This window comes from Pochonia chlamydosporia, chromosome 3 (genome assembly GCF_001653235.2).
Source record: "Pochonia chlamydosporia 170 chromosome 3, whole genome shotgun sequence".
Classification (NCBI taxonomy): Eukaryota; Fungi; Ascomycota; class Sordariomycetes; order Hypocreales; family Clavicipitaceae; genus Pochonia; species Pochonia chlamydosporia.
In genome coordinates this window covers 1,098,716-1,115,260 of record NC_035792.1, presented here as the reverse complement: position 1 = coordinate 1,115,260, position 16,545 = coordinate 1,098,716, and the positions used below count along the sequence as shown (strand labels likewise).

The window sequence follows — 16,545 nt, the reverse complement described above, 5'->3', positions numbered from 1 at the left end:
CTGCACACATTCACAGCTCCCTTGGTTGCACAAGTTCACTGGTCTCAGGACTTTGACATATAACCCGGAGATCGCCCCTCCGTAGAGTTAGCTAGCTTTTCCCTCGTAAGAATACAGAAGATTGTTCCCCACTTTCCTCATCATAAGCATCACCGTATGGTTTATCTGATTACCCAGCATCCTGACATCGGCTGTTGGTGGCACTGCATCCTCTAAAATATACATAACAGCGAACCATCTCTTCTTTTAAAAAGGTCATATCGACCCACAAAGCCATGGACGGGCTTACCACGAGACTTAATAAACTAAGCATTGGCCCACGAACCCACATTGGTTTCGCTGACGGACTACCTGATGAAGTTCCGTTCTGCCCACCAGTCGAACTCACATCAAGATTACACGACACTCCCCGTTATCTTTTCCGTGTTTACTCAAAAGCCTCTGCGGGAGAGAACACCAACGAATGCATGAAATCGATTGACGCGCTAGAAAACAATTTGACGGACATTTTTGCACGAGATGATGCTTCAAAGACCGCCTTGACCCTCAATGAGCATCTGAGGTGGAAGGAAAAGTCATACGGCGATCCTTTTATATCCTGGACAACTTCGATTCTAGTCGCGATCCAATACGCCATCTACAAGCATAAGAAGGACCCCACCCCGTTGCGGAAAATACATCTCTGCATTATTGACACTACGCTGTTCCGCAGTGGAGTGTTCATGCGAGACCTCGATCTGATGGAGGAATTCCATGATAAGGTCCCTGGCGATCATTCAATCGTGGTTAAAGATAGAAAGCACACGTGGAAAGAGAGGGGGCTCAACGACTTTTGTCACTTGCGAAAAAAGCAACATAAGTTCTATTCTGGCGTTTACTACTTCGGAGAGTACCTCTCACAAGGGCAGACCAATATCAAGGGTCGGTCATGCACGGTGACCTGCGACAGGATAATTAATGATCACTTATTTTCCTTGATCCCGTCCTTCAAAGTCGAATTGAAAGACCCTCGCGCGTACTGGGCAGATGCAGTGGTCAAGTTTCGAGAGTCGTTCTACAGGACTGAGGAACCAGCCTCAACAAACGGGTCCGAATTCGAGGGGGCAGTGATGATAGCATTACAATACGGCAAGATGTGGTTTCTGCCTATACTTGCGAATCTGCTGGCTATGCGTCCTCGCATGCCCCGGGATTTCGGAATCTTACTTCGGATTTTAGACCTTTTTTCCGGTACTAACCCTTCCTAAAGCAGCTTTGTTGTTACTTGCTAATCATTGGGTAGATGAGCTAATACGCAGCTTGTCGTCTGAAGACACGAAAGTTGTGGCCAATAAAAACATCCCTGAGGTCCTGGCTTTCAGGAATATCGTTTGTGATATTCGCAGATACTATTACGCCGAATGCGCCGATGCCTCGGTGAGATCCATGAAAGACGCTACAAATTAAAGCGGCATTGCTCGTAAGCTACACTCTGCTGTGGTCCCGTCCTTCAGCCATGGTTTTGACCACGAGATTTGTCATAACATTTTCTTGAATTGATCGATATGCTCCTAGAGATGCCCCTTTTAGCCGGAAATAGGTTATATTTATGTGCGTATTGTCCCGACAGAAAGTAGCCTGGAATTCTCCCGCGTCTTCAATCGTTGAGGCGTTTTGTGCATTTTGGCTTATTGTAAGTTTTCTTCGAAGTATGCCGCTTTCATTCCATTGCTTAGACACAGGTCGATAAATAGGTCCTGTACCAGTATACATTTCATCGCTGTATTTGGTTCTCATGTTTGGTATGGTGTTTTGGTTGGATTTGGCCCAGTTCAGTACGTTGTTTCAGGCCGGTTTCCATCACGCGTTGTCCGCAGCGAGCATCAGAGGCTGTCACGAAGTTATACGTGTAACGGGGAGCTAGCAAGCGCAGGGGAGAGTTGTGAATATATGCACATTAAGGCGTACTATGGTGACGCCTCCGGGCTTGTCACGCAACAAACTTGCACGGAGGGAAGCCTAAATGGGGTGCCTTACTATGCGATCGAGACGTGTGAATGCACAACGAAGGAGCCTGTGGTCCAGATGAGACGCGAAAATGCAGCTCAGTGGCAGAAAAAAAAAAGGGGGAAGGGGGGGGGGGGACCTTTGCGAGCTTGACATGTCACCATCGTTCGTTATCTACATACTCGTGGACGAGTTTTCGAGTGTCCTTGTTTAAATTCGTAAAGTGCTTAATGAAAAGGATAGGCCTTAATGCCCGATAGATGCGCTTCTAGCTTCCCTTGGCCTCGCACGCATGCTGTTTTGTCAATGTACACGGACGACAGTTTAAGCATTTACCGGTACACGGACGGGAGGAACTTTAATGATCTTTGTAAAGAGCATGTTAGTTGCGCACTAAAATGAAAACTTTCGTTGAAGAAATTACTATTAATATGGTTTTATTGTGGCTGGTATGCACAAAAACAAGATCCGCATGGTTATACTGGCTGGCCAACCCTTGCTCCAATCTGCTGACCAGCTGGTTAGACATCAAATGTCAATGTTATGCAATGGTGCTTAAGTCAGAAGATGGCTACTAGAATTGGATCAAATGACCTGGATGTTCCTTCAATTGACGTTTGATAAGTTAATATATAGAAAGTGGAGCCTGGCTAGGGGCCAAAGGCTGTGCCGCAAATGAGTCTGGTTTCCCAGCTCTCACTCTTCAACATTAGCATAACACAACGAGTTGCAACTTCAATCGTGGGCTGTACCTGATGAGTTGCAAAGAGTCACTACGGCCGCTTTCAAGTTGCGTGAGCCGACCGTGATGGATCAGCCGCAGTTGGGAGAATCAGCGTCCGTGTCTGGTGGTAGCTCCTTGAACCATGGAGTGCCACACCAGGCTGAAGAACGACCCCCGACGAGACTATTCTGGCCTGCTTCCATGCCAGAAGTTTTTCCCTCAGAGAATATAGTATGCTGATATACCCTGGTTGTGTGGGGATGAGTGCTGATTCTTATTTTCGACAGCGTTTCTGGTTTCGAACTCGACTCATCCATGCCGCGGCCTCAACGGTAGAAAAGGAGCTCCCCGACGTTCTTCTTCTGCGGGTTATACCGTCCATTATAGACCCACTCATTGGTATGGCGTTTAGACTGCTCCCATTGTCATTATGTGCCTGGATTGGGGAGTGATGTCCCGATGGACTCTGCCATCCCACCTCGCCTTAAATTCATGTAAAACTGGTTGGGATAAAGAATTTGAAAAGAGAAGTCAATATATGCAGAGACTAAGAGACTATAAGGGACGAGAATCCCCAAGTATTATGGTGTGTTTAAGCTTTAGACGAGATGGCATATATGAGCTGTCATCCGTTTGCTTTGGGGAATGCTTGTAATATGTTCGGCAGTGCGATATCATTCGATTTAAATAGTTTTTGGAAGACTGTTAATTCTCGTGTAGCTACGATCCCATTATGATCTGAGATTTGAGCTTTTGGAGTCGACTGCGTTTTGCCATCAGACCCGCTGCTTGGCTTAGACTACTATGCATGAATGGACGACCGAACGTGCACATAGATGGGGAGCATTGTATTCTGTCATGCTCGTGGGGCAGTGTCATTTTACTTTGTGAGTAATTCCGTGTACAGCAAACTCCCTGTCAAGGAAGGTGTTCTTATCGATCGCGCCAAGAAGGGTACGGTGCGACTATTAGGTTGCTCTTCTCTGAGATCTTTTTGTCGCGTGGTACAACTTTGATGCCAAACTGTACCGATTAGGCACTAGACTACATCATCGTATGCTATAATTAAGATGTCGATATACATGCATAATTTCTATAGTACTTGTATATTGCTCTACTACATGGCTTGAACAATACAATTAGAGCTGGCTGTCGACCAGCAGCGGGCCTGCCCAGTGTAAGCGAGTATATTGGCAACTGGCTACGCGGCTACAGACAAGAAACTATGGCTAAGAAGAAAAAGAGGAAGCAACAAGATAGAACGAGATCATAGAGCTCTTGTCATCTTGTGAGCTTGCTTCTGCTAATTTGGCTTGTTTGGGAGTTGCCAGCAACAAGGGCGTAGATAAGTGCGAGAGTGTAAGTCGAGCCACTATTTGGCCGAGCCCGTGACCGGCAGCTCCGATTCTAAGCTTAATAACGGCAGTGTAAATGACTCTCTCTTGCGCACAGTTATCTAATAGGGAACTGGTCTTCACTGTTGACAATGCGACGTTTTTGAGTTTCTGGGCGGGTCCGGCTCTACCCTAACGCTGCACAAAAAGACCAGATGAGATATGCATGCATTGATGTCTGCCCTGTTCGTCATCTCATCTATCCCCTCACGTGGGATGAGGCTCACCGGATGTCTGGCAGCTTTTGAGGGTTAGGTGTTCTGGTCTGACTCGTTGCCAGGTACCAAATGGACCTGACACGATCAAAATGTGGAAAACTGACATCGGAGGCCTGCATCAAATGCACACAAATGTATAGTTTCTCAGGGTTGCATATGCAGACTTGACTTCATAAAAAGACCTAGGTAGGCAACGTGGCGTGCCATACCCCATAAGGCTCAAGCTTTGATGTCATTTGATTTGCTGCCGAATGACGGCTCCGCCCAAAAAGGAAGGAACGATCTCTTGCATTTATTCAGCTCAAGACGGAGCAGTCTTCCCCTCATGTTGACAGACGACCTATCTTTTTTATTGCTCTATTGATATCAAATGGGATTTCTCCTGTCGCCTCCGAATGCCTTCATCTCAAGAGAGCAGGCGTGAAAGATGGCAGCCAAGACGCTTTTAGACTGTTCAGAGGACCTACTTCTCTCCGTCTTGGACTTCCTCTCCTTTGGCGACTTGCTCTCCATGAGCATTGTCAACAAATATATCCACACTCTGACCCGACCTCATCTGTACTCAAAAGTCAAGACAACCTGGGCCTTAAATCACACACCGCCTGTCTCGCTGCTGCTACGAAGCATTCTCGATGCACCTGAGCTGTCCAGCTACGTGCGTAGTCTGCGCCTGGTGGGACATGAGTTTCACGAGAATCCTGGGCTCAAAGAGCCACCCGCTTGCCCTATCGCCACGTCTTCGCTTAGTAAAGCATCGAAACTCATCCAACGCACGCGAGTGCCATTTGCCAAGCTTTGGATAGACGAGCTGCAATCTGGCACCGTTGACGCCGTCGTCGCGGTCCTCCTACTACTGCTGCCGAATTTAAGATCCCTTCATCTTGGTCCCAATTTCACCATTCATAGTCGACTTTTGGGAAATCTGCTTCAATATGCCCTGTGCAAGCCATCAAAAGAATATCAACTGCCTACCTTCGAAAACCTCAGCTCCATCACCTTCTGCCGCAGAGCGAAAGAACACCGCCACCTCACCGCTAATAATACCGCCGATGTCCTTCCGTTTTTCTATCTCCCAAGTCTTCAGTACCTATCAGTCTCTATTGATAACCCACTTGAATTCACTTAGCCGGCACATACGCCAACTCCATCATCACTCGTATCGCTGGAAGTTTATAGGCTACGGGAGGCACAGCTCAAGCAACTCCTCTCAGTTGTAAAAGGGCTCCAGAAACTGCACTGGCACTGGTTTTACCAGCTAGACCTTAACCCCGACGTGAGCAGGAATGTTGTAGAGTTAGATACAATAGCTGCGGCACTCAATCAAGCCCGCGACACGCTTACAGACTTGACAATAGACGCGGAAACCTGTCCCAAGTTATTAGTTGGGGATTATGACCCCCCTACACTAGAGATGCGAGCATCATTAGATGATTTAGTTCATATGGGCAAGCTGAGAAGACTATCTGTCCCGTGGGTCTTCCTGATGGGGTTCTCGGTACCGTCGGCGAAGAAACTGGCGGATTCGCTCCCTCTGAGTCTTGAGCTGCTTATCCTGACGGCTAACTTGGACGATAATGATGATTGGGAATGGGACGACGACTCTATCGTGTCTGCGGTCAAGTCTGGGCTTGAGGATCGGGCTGTATTGCGTTTAACGAAACCGCGTCGCATTATCCTGCCGAGTCCCCTTGAATATGGGGATATAGCGGATGAAAGGCGAGAGGAACTGAGGTATATTGGTGCAAATGCAGGTCTGGAATTGGGATGGACTGATAAATAAAGCAATTGACAAAAACAACATTGGTCTTCTATACATTTAACCTGGTGTTGGCAAGAGTAACGTAGGTTGTCTTCTAGAGACAAGTAAACAGAGCGATTTAAATCCGATTCTACTTACGTCTTACATAAATTAGAAATCTGTCTACATAAGAACCCAAATTTAAGTTATATAAAAAGGTTATCTACTATTAAGATTATACGCACTAGGTAATAAGCTATAATAAATACTAGTTCTCCTATTCATTTACTATGTAAGCCCAAGATACTTACTAGTAGATTATTTCTTGATGTTAAGCTACCTATTTACTGTACTAAGTATTCTCATTTTTAGGAGACCTGTAGATAGTTATCTAGTGCTTATTTCTGTACGCAGCGCGACATAATAGTCTTGCTCACGGAAGGAGAAAAAGAAGTTAAAGCCCAGCCACAGGCATAAATTGGGACAGGGCAGGCGAGAACATGGTAGTTCAGTCTAAACCCGTTACACAGACTTCTCAACACTACAACTGTGATATTGTTGGCAGCAAATGGTTGTCCGCTACTCAACTATTTGAGGTAGTTTAGAGCGATCAAATTACACCGACCAGACTGCAAATTTTCCCACCTGTCATCAGTTATTACTTCCAAACATGCAGCCATCATCGACATGTAAAAGATACTCGTGCTCAAACACAAACCTTAACGAAATTAAAGAGATTAACGGCGAAGACGAGTGCCGAGACTGGCTAAACAAAGTATTCGGCACTGAAACTAAATTAGCAAAATTTATCGCCAGCCTTCGGAAAGGGGGTGCAGTCGCTACAGAGCATGTTGGCTCTCTTAAGGGATGCTTTCACTTGAGATTCCAATTTAGGGTCAGTGATAAAGTTCCTGGCCTGGAAGCAGAAGGCTAGCTAATGTTAGCCACCTTTGCTTGATTGAGTTTCGATTAGGTCAATACATATACTTAGAGGCATATAGATGGATTTAAATCCTGAAGAGAATGAGACAGTGCGATAAAATTAATAAAAAGTAACACCTACTCCCGAGGCGTCAATCAATACATTAGTATCGTTTAATCCGTTTTAATCTCACGACTAGCCAGCGCCTGCTTCTAGATGCGTGGTGTCAAGCTTCAGTCTTGAGTACCACGCCCCTATTTCTGCTACGTAACTTATAACTATTGTCATTACAATACAGGTTACATTACACGTTCATTAGCCATCTTTACGTAGTATAAATAAGGAACATACTATGTAATTACTATTTACATTATAGGTTGAGCACATGCATATAACATATAAATAGTATGTCCTATTTTACTGATTCTGAGCCCCTAACGGGACTAACGGGACGGTAGTTTAAGCCCGAGATCTACTGTGTGCTCGGCGGCTATTACTAAATTGGGACTCTAAGTGATTGAAGGTGCCATCGCAGTTCACCACGATTCTGGAGACCGGGCGTCCACTGCATTCCCTTAGTAACATGGGGAAACAACTTCAAAGCTAGAAAGTAGAAGTCTTTTCTTAGAGGCGGTCCTCTAAAGATGCCTTCCTATGAATAGCGTCTTAATTATTCCTCGTATGCCTCCGCATGTCCCGGGTTGACGTCTTGTCGAGTTTATCCGCTGCTGGATGCAGTAGGAGAGGAGCTGAGCCTTTACACCATCCTCTCTATGCATGCCAGTTCATCATGCATAAAGACGAGAGACACAAATGAACCCCGCCTTCAAAGTAGTACAAGATGTATTAGTAATAAACATGTCGACTCTCTAGTTAGTTGATATGTACCAGGAGCTTCGCTGTTTCAGAAGAAATCAGTTGTTCGCCTGTCTTTTTTACGCAAGCACACGTCACGCTACAGCCTACAAAATGGCGTCCAGAAACAGACACGGTTCTTTGGGGGAACTGTGGCAGGCTTGCTTAGAAACAATTCAGAGCATAGAGTTTTCGCGACGCTCGCGATCCGAGGCACCTTCCTTTTACTCCCATACAACAAAACTCGAACAATGGGCAAACGAAGTCGGGATTAGCGCGGAAAACCCTCAACTTCATGGGTCCCGCGGTGGTTCTTCTCAAGTTCACAGAAACAGAACGGCTATTGAGAATGCCCTGCGCAATATTCAAGAAGCATGCATCGCTATTAGAAGCCACGCGCGGAGAACATCTCGTCTCGCCCAATGGCGACAGAAGCTACAAAACATGCCATGTCCGGAAGAGGGCGAACTTGGTGACGCAGTGGAAAAGGTTGGCGAAGAAATCGAAAAATTATACCTTTTAATTCCATTGAATATGGTACACAGCGAGTCGAAGCAATCTCAGCCAGTGGTGCGATTGTCAATACCACCGTCGGAGAGCGTGTCGAATCTAGCATCAGATCCTTCGGTTGTGGAGGACTTACTGAAGGCCCTTAGCGGTATTGAAGGCGCATCTCATGTAAGGTTTACTGCGAATTACGACACCAATCAAGAAAGGTACTACCAACTGCATCGGCCAAGATTCAGGAGCATGACACCGAACGAGGGCCTGTTCCACGTCATACGACCAACTCTCAATATTGCAAATCAGTTGTACGCATTGCAAAATGCTGTCGACGGCTGTGGCGAAACTTGGCTGAACGACCTAGGTCAGGTCAACCTCGCTTTTTGTAATTCTATAAAGGTGTTTCTGAAAGAGACGAGGTCAAAGATTGCTCAACTTCAGCTGCGACCCTTGACAATACACGATCTTCAAGGTAGATTAGGCAGAGCAAAGGTCCAAGCAGCGGTGCTCTACTATTTTGCCGCGAGATTACTGATACCAAAGAACTTAACGGGGAGAGGAGCTATTAACTGCGGAACGACAACTAGTGCTAGAGCGCAAGACACAAGGCCGAGATCTACCACACACTCGTCGACAGACTCATCCTCAGGGATATACTCGGACATCCCCTCGAATTTCTCAGGTGATTTTGAGAGCACTCTCATATCAAATAATAAGGATAGCCTGGCCAGCATATGGAATGAAGAAACCCTCGATCTTCCTTCGAGAGGAGGCAATGCGCTGAGTTTCCTCTCTAGGCGACTGAAATCACAGCCACGAAACCCAAGGGCCGCAGCCTTTCTCAACAAGATTTACCAGGACATGAGCCAGCCGTATATGGCAATGTTGAACCGGTGGCTGCAGTCTGGTGACTTGTGTGATCCACATCTGGAGACTTTTATTAGAAAACCTCCAGATGTGTCTGAATCCGTGCTTGAACTAGCTCTCTGGGCCGAATTCAATGAAAGGTATAGCCAATTTGACCAGTTTGGCATTGAGACGCACTACATCCCTACACAGTTGAAAGGCCAGGAGAAGATAATCCGAGAAACAGGAAAGATTATGGCCTGCGCTCGAAAATTGGGAGCGAAAGAGCCGTTGGAGATGGGAGATTTTCCTAAAACACTCGACAGTTCTCTTCTATCGAGTACAATTCGCACAGCCTACACTCGGGCGAACCAAATACTCCTGGACTTGCTTTTTGGACAACACCAGCTTTTCTTGGTACTACAGTCACTGAAGCTTCACTTTTTGTGTCTGTTAGTCACCGAATACTCCGGCTTTCTTAAAACCGGAGCAGCAGAGTTAATCAAGAAAAAAAAGGACGCTAATATTGAGAATTCCTGGTTCCAAGAGAAGTGCCGTCCAGAATATGTAAGACTTCTCGACCCTTACCCACATGACGTTGCGCTTTGCTTTGGTGAGAAATGCCTGGAGCAAATGATACGTGATCTGGATGCCGCAACCAGGGTGAACCGTCGACCACCAAGTGAGGACTATTGCTATCGCTTCCTGGAATTACATCGTCAGATTCCCTTTGCGGCGTCCATCGTCCTTGGCCGTGCTGGCTCAACTAAATATCAGTGCATCTTTAAAATTCTTGTGTCGCTCCGCATCCTAGAGCTCAATCTTGTAGATACGTGGCAAGAATTCGAAAACAAGTTCCTCGGCCTCCCTGCGGTTTTGCTAACCCGGGTATCCCGTGTGTCCGCACTTCAAACTCGAATGTTGCATTTCGCACAAATCACCTTTAGGTATTGCTGTATGGAGGTGATTGAGCCTAGGTGGGAACCTTTTTCTTCTCGTCTATTCGATTTGACCAGAGAGTCAGCGATTCAGGCTCGCATAACTGTGCGTGACCTTTGGAAAGAGCACCGTGATGTCATCACAAATATTATGACAGAGTGTCTTCTCATGCATGTTAATCTTACCAAGGTTGGTAATGGACTTTGCGAATTTCGAAGGGTCGCAATCTTTGTGTGCTAAATAATGCAGGCTTTTCTGGCGGCAGTTGAGTGCGGCGCTGACTTCGTTACATTGACTCGATCCTTCATTCATGCGCCCACGAGCCGATCTTCTGAGCTGTTCAATACGGACGAACCTTCCCCAGCATTGAATTATACAGGCCTGTCGTCGGAAGGACCTTCTACAGATAATAATATGGAGAACTTTAGCAGTGAGCTGAAGGTGCTGGAACGCAGCTTCAACGACCACTTAGCAACCATGCTAGAGTTGCTTGGTCGTGAAACTAGCCAGGTCCCTGTTTTCGAGAAGCTACAGACTGGTCTACGTCACTTGAGCCCAAAGTCAGTAGATCCAGACGTGTAAAACCCCGTCAAGTGCTTGTAGGCGACCAGATATCAACGATGGACCTCTTCGTCTGAGACAGACCTCGAGGCGGAATAGCAGTTGGCATGTGGTTATCCCAACCGCACAAACATTATCCATCAGGGCTCTGTCAACATCTTCAAGCCAGGGACTTGATGCTAATTACACGGCAGTTATCGTTGATCAAATGTATTAAACAACACTACTAGCAGCAAATATGATATTTCTCGTAGTTGGGGGCTGCAACGCTAGACTTGGCCTGCACACAGCAAAGTCGTACTTGTCCTCTAACAATTCAAAACATCAGATCCGCATCCAATCACGACCTTGTTGAATCGATTAGTAGGAGCCACGTTTGCATTGTTGCGGCCGGGGCAGCGGTAACCGGTTTCCTAGGTTTTGTACCTGTTAGATTAGGGAAATAGACACAACCACATGGGTATAATACTTGCCTTACCGCCCCGACAGAACTTGATACAACATTTGTCGAAGATGGGACTTTCCCACTTGTACGACGCTGCTGTGAATCCCAAACGATGGACTCCGCTGCATTAAATTAGTGGGTGCTTAGATCAAAGGGCACCAGACCAGAGGTGGCATACCGTGACGTCTATAGTCTGCATTTAGTAACCTGAGTGCTGACGGATTTGTTTCTGGGGGTTACTTACGGCGCTGAATGTTCGTCCTGTATAGCCAGTCTTCTGCCATGCGGTAAGCCGAAAGGCCGTCGTACAGCTGCCAGCGAGGACGCCAGTAAGAATCAATGAAAGCTTCATTTATGCCAAGTTTCCTTTTTACAGTATAGTATGGAGTCCAAAAATACCAAGAGATGGGGTGAGAAGCTTCGACTTTTATACTATTGCCTCGCGTCTTGACTGTGGTGGTACAGTTCAATGTTCTCTGTCGGTTAAGGATGACTAGCATGTTGTTGCATGATCCGCAGATCGATCCCCTTGGAATACAGCTAGCTAGCATGTAAAAGACGATGAAAAGTAGGCCTTTTTCAAGGTACACAATGCAATCACTAAAGGCTGTGCCCCTGGAATCAATGCTCATAACGTAAATGTCATGCCAGGATAAGAGGCGTCTTCGATAGGTCCGGTACCTTGCTATACAGAGTGTCATGTTGCCGCCTTTTGAGTTTTAAAGTTTGACGTCCACAAAAGTGTTGGGACGTAGGGCAGGGCAGTAACGCATATAGACAGCTAAGGTAATTTAACTAGACCCATAAACATGACTAAACCCTGCCAGACCCGATATTAATGCATCGAGAATCGCCATTACACCTGATGCCTACAGGTGTTGGCATTACCATGCCTGGGCATGTAATAGCATTACCAACCCCCGTATGCATTTAATGCTTTAAGCATTGGTGGCAGAAGCTTAATTTATCAGAAAGTAGCAACCGAGAACGAAAGTTACGCTGCGCGAATATGTGCGTGACAGAGCGGGTGCTTGTAAATATATACGAGGAGGAGATGTGAGTCGGCAACAACAGCAGCCTACTTAACATCCCAAACTGCTGTTATGCACAGATAGTCAGCTTAATAGACAGCATGCCGAAGGGAACTATATATCAATACTATCTTAGCGTAGGACGACCAAGGCAAGTGTTTATCTAAACAACTACGCCAATGTTGCATAAAACATACATGCTTTTGGGCGAGCTCAAAACTCCACTTCAAAAAATTGAAGTTTAAGGTTGTACGATAAAGGTTTAGGAAAGAATAGCGGCCGTCTGCTTCAACGATGAATGAGGGTCCTGCGGTTATGCAGGCGTGACTTCTGCATCACCATTCTGTGACACGCCAATATCTTGTATGTTGACAGACTTGTCCTCAGGTAGTAATGCTAAACCTTCTTACGTTACTCATCATTCTCTACCCCTCTTCTTCTTCCTAGTGAATCTCTTGCGGTCTTTTAGGATTACTCGCCGGTTTGCCAGTCAACAAGGGGACACTATGCCCCCAAGACCTCCAACAGCACAGCTGAATAGTTCTCACTACACGCTAGAGCTCTTCTACTTCATCGCTAATATACCCCATAGCACGAAACAGTCGCATCGTCTTTCCTTCCTGTGGCTCGCAAAGCACAACCCCCCTATCTCTCAGATACTGCGTCGTCGCCTTAACCACTTCATCAGCTTTCTTCCTGTGCACCTTGGCCTCAATCTCCATGAGGTGCAAATCCCCAGCCACGACATCATCGAACTTGGCTTTGTGTCCCTCAATCACCACCTTCCACTTCGCATTTTGGTACGGACCATACGCACGTAGCGCAGCCCAGTCAACGTGCTGATACTGTTGCGCAAATTTTATCTGCTCTCCGCACCAGATTTCTTCTGGAAATACCATGTTCAGAGGACAGCGTTTCTCGCAGGTATATGTCGGCCGGTTGTCACCGTAGCGGTTCCATGTACATGCGACGAAATCTGGCACGTCGGAGATTTCCTCAAGGAAGCGAGCTTTGACCGTGGACAGCGGCTGGCCTTTGTTTGTTTTCGCGCGGAACATCAGACTCGAGGAGATGTGGATGGGTGGAAGTTCGTCGTAGTATGTAATTGGGTTTTCTTTGTAGGGCGGTGTTGCTGCGTCGAGACCGAGCTTTGCGAGCGTGTGCTGCGGGCTGGGGTCGCAGATGGCCCATTGGACGCTGATCTTGTCGCTTGCAACGGCCAAGGAGAAGAGGAATAGTAGGAAGTAAAGGATGGTGGATGACGTAAAGGGGCTCATGATGTTGGCTGCTGGTGTTGATGCTGTTGCTTGAGAAGACTGATATGGCCGATTTCCAAGACGTAAATGAGCTTAGACGCTGGAATCACAGTTTGGAATATCGGTAAACACAGAGAGTTTTAGCTTCCCCTGAGTATAGCTGTTCCTGCGATTGCAATCCGGCCACAACATCACCTAGGTCAGAGCGAAGTCAAGATTGCGATTCTACTAGACGCCTCCCTCCTTGGTTCCACGACAGGACAGCTCTCTGTATGGACATGTTTCACTCGCGCTGACCAATCTGTGATACTTTGGGTACCGAGATCTGCGGCACTTGGGTAAAATTTGTTTTTCAGCGAAGATGTCTGATAGATGTCCTCCACCGATCGGCGAAGCAGATGGTGGAGGGCCAGAGTCCAGTGAGTCGTGACGTTGGCATGACTGAATGACTGCATGCGCGATAGCCTTTACAACAGCAGTTAATTTTGTATTGGGGTTTGATTTCTCGTCAAATAAAATGCCCGAAATCGACGGAGAAATATCCGTACGTACGTATAGCAATTAGAGCAGCGGATATTTGACTCGGAGCGGGTGGAAGTCGACAACTTCCGATCTTACTGTGCTTGGCTACCCACCTGAGCGACAATGTCAACAAGACATATAATTAGCAAATTGCGTGAGGGCGAATCTTGTTACACATTGCATTCCGGGGGGCGCTTGCTTACATATGTACCTCATCAGGTTTGCCAGCACCCCAATTACGGCCTTGTCGTGCTCCCTCGAGACTCTGTTGGATTTCATCTTGGTAGGACGGCGCGATGAAGGCGCAGGGATCGGCGCAAACGGCGGTTCAGTTTGCATCATCATTTCGAGTGCAACTGCTTAATGCTGGCGGCTGATTGAGAGGACAACGAAGACGGAGAGATGATTTTACGGGAAAGGCAGAGGCTGGAGATTTAAGCACTCAGGGTCTGGTGTTTGTCAAGAGAAAGGATTACATACAATGAAACTTGTTATCATTGGACACAACTAGACTAGCTCTCGGTATTTCCAGCCATGGAAACCATGTTCATCCACCACCCTGATCCATTGAACTAGCTTCACGCCTATCCATCAATGCAGTTAGTCTCAGAAAAAAGACTCTGCGTATCTGCCAAGAGCTTCCTAATATTTTTGGCGTGTCTCTTCACCACGAACAACGGCCAAGGGAATTTGACTTTGTTCGTAACTGTACGCATCATCTTGCTGATTGTCTCACCGATGATGCCGAGTTTCTTGTGAGTGATGCCACAAGCCTTGGCCTTCTCGACATCCTCCTTGCGGTCCTCGAAGGTGTCGAAGAGATCCTCAGCTTTACCCTGGAGCAGCCTGAAGGGTGCAATGATTTGCGTCACTTCGTAATGACTCATCCTCAAGGGAGTATTGTTCGCCACGCGTTGGGCATTGTCGATCGACTTGATGAGGTTGTCTGCGCCGTCTGCAACGGGTTTGAATTTGTTGGTGAAGTTCCCGACGGCGTAATCTAGCTCGATTGTGCGGTTTAAGACGTCTGTTAAGACCCACGCGACTGGGAGATCTCGCTTGATGATGAGGGAGTGGCCGCCTGAGATGAGGGCAAGGAGGGCTAGAGGCGTGGTGAGCTTCATAGTGGCGGCTTTGCGGGTAAGGTTTCCAATATTTGAGTGAAGTTAATGGCAGAAGAATGTCTGGATGAGAATGCAGCATGTTGATACGAATGTGTTGGCCACGGGGTAGTCTTTATATACCTTTCTTTTCCTCTCTTACTGTAGTCGGAAAGTTCGCCAGCGTAGGACCTTGAATGTAAGCTTTTCTCGACCTCTCCATGGCCCTTACAAGAACATTTTAGCACATGGACGATTCACGAGCCAAAGGCGCGGAGTGGAGAAAGACCAACTTTGTCTTTCCGATCAGTCATCTGGTAGCACTATGGTGACATCTGGAGAGATTTAGACAAAAGGTACTCCGTAGAGCGTAATTAGGCCTGGTGCTTGACATCCGCGAGGGTGGATTGGATGCTGCAGGGACGCCTTGATATCCGCGGAAACGGAGCTGGGGCAAAGATATCATGTGGCTGTTTGGTGGTAGGTGACGGTACTAGAATATTGAATCTTTACGTCCGATTCATAGAGTACCGGAGTACAGAGTGCAATGATTTGCCCGGAATGTATTTCCGAGTCGCAGTGCGATGTAGTACGATGCTGCTGATCCCCGTGGTGAATCAGGGGCAGGAATTGCATCGTCTGGGAGACGACCAAGGCGGTCTGTGGTTATAACTTACAGATTCCAAGTCAATCTGACTTGGGGAGAGAAAAATTCTCCATGAGTGGTGGAATGAAAGTGTGAAGCAGATGCAGGTTTCGCTGACCCATCTGCAAATCTCTGCTTGTTGCGATTTCATAATGAGCTCCTATAGTAAGGTGTCATGGGCCGGGTTCATAATGCCAATGAGTAGTAGCATGCAAAACAGATGCCACCCTCGTGCCTTAAGCAAAGCAAACTACATAATTTCGATATATTCAGCCATTGGCGTCTTTTCTACCGAGTACAAGCGTGCATGTCGAAAAGTGTGCAGTCATCAGCCACCAATTAACACTGACTTCCACCATAAAGCTCAACATATTAATCTCCGTTCGTCACGGCTTCCATTTACAAAACTTTGATAAAAAATTCGCCTTATGCTGCCAGAGTGTTATTCTTTTCTTCAAAATGTAAAGGGCAAATCAAACTCCCTCTTTGCAACTCGTCATCAGATCTCAGCCTTGGTGCAGGGGTACCATAGCCGCCCAAATAGGCAATTTATCCGGACTTCGGACTTCAGCCAATCCCGTTGCTGCAGAAGTGCTGCGGTCTTGTTGGAAGTAATGTCCGGAATCAACACGCTACCCAAGGCCAAGACGCGGCTGACTCAGCGGGCGACCGGCATTCGCACTGGACGGGATCTGAACTCCGCACTACAAGTTCACCAACTTACCCCCAAATCGCCCCGTCTCAGATGGTCTGCATGCATTCAATTCCGATTCAGCCCCATGTGTTGATTCATTATCCAATTCTCTACGCCATACTTGGTTTCATCTTTAGCACAAGACCGGGATTGAATAAGGACTG

At 46.9% G+C, this 16,545-nt stretch overlaps 5 protein-coding genes across 5 annotated transcripts; 3 read left to right on the top strand and 2 right to left on the bottom strand.

Annotated features, from left to right (window-relative positions):
- Positions 1-275: 275 nt before the first annotated feature.
- Positions 276-1,446, top strand: VFPPC_04241 (hypothetical protein; the record flags this gene model as incomplete). Its single annotated transcript, XM_018283625.1, has 2 exons — positions 276-1,230; positions 1,283-1,446. The coding sequence occupies 2 exons, from the start codon at positions 276-278 to the stop codon at positions 1,444-1,446; spliced, it is 1,119 nt and encodes a 372-aa protein (XP_018144762.1).
- Positions 1,447-4,749: 3,303 nt separating this feature from the next.
- On the top strand, positions 4,750-6,102 carry VFPPC_13592 (DNA mismatch repair protein; the record flags this gene model as incomplete). The annotated part of the gene is made up of 2 exons (XM_018291367.1): positions 4,750-5,373; positions 5,449-6,102. The coding sequence occupies 2 exons, from the start codon at positions 4,750-4,752 to the stop codon at positions 6,100-6,102; spliced, it is 1,278 nt and encodes a 425-aa protein (XP_018144761.1).
- Positions 6,103-7,951: 1,849 nt separating this feature from the next.
- Positions 7,952-10,708, top strand: VFPPC_04240 (spc97 spc98 family protein; the record flags this gene model as incomplete). Its single annotated transcript, XM_018283624.1, has 2 exons — positions 7,952-10,315; positions 10,376-10,708. 2 exons carry the CDS (start codon positions 7,952-7,954, stop codon positions 10,706-10,708), a joined length of 2,697 nt encoding a protein of 898 aa, XP_018144760.1.
- A 2,009-nt stretch (positions 10,709-12,717) lies between these two features.
- Positions 12,718-13,440, bottom strand: VFPPC_13591 (hypothetical protein; the record flags this gene model as incomplete). Its single annotated transcript, XM_018291366.1, has 1 exon — positions 12,718-13,440. One exon carries the CDS (start codon positions 13,438-13,440, stop codon positions 12,718-12,720), a length of 723 nt encoding a protein of 240 aa, XP_018144759.1.
- A 1,085-nt stretch (positions 13,441-14,525) lies between these two features.
- Positions 14,526-15,065, bottom strand: VFPPC_04239 (hydrophobic surface binding protein A domain-containing protein; the record flags this gene model as incomplete). Its single annotated transcript, XM_018283623.1, has 1 exon — positions 14,526-15,065. One exon carries the CDS (start codon positions 15,063-15,065, stop codon positions 14,526-14,528), a length of 540 nt encoding a protein of 179 aa, XP_018144758.1.
- Positions 15,066-16,545: the final 1,480 nt, after the last annotated feature.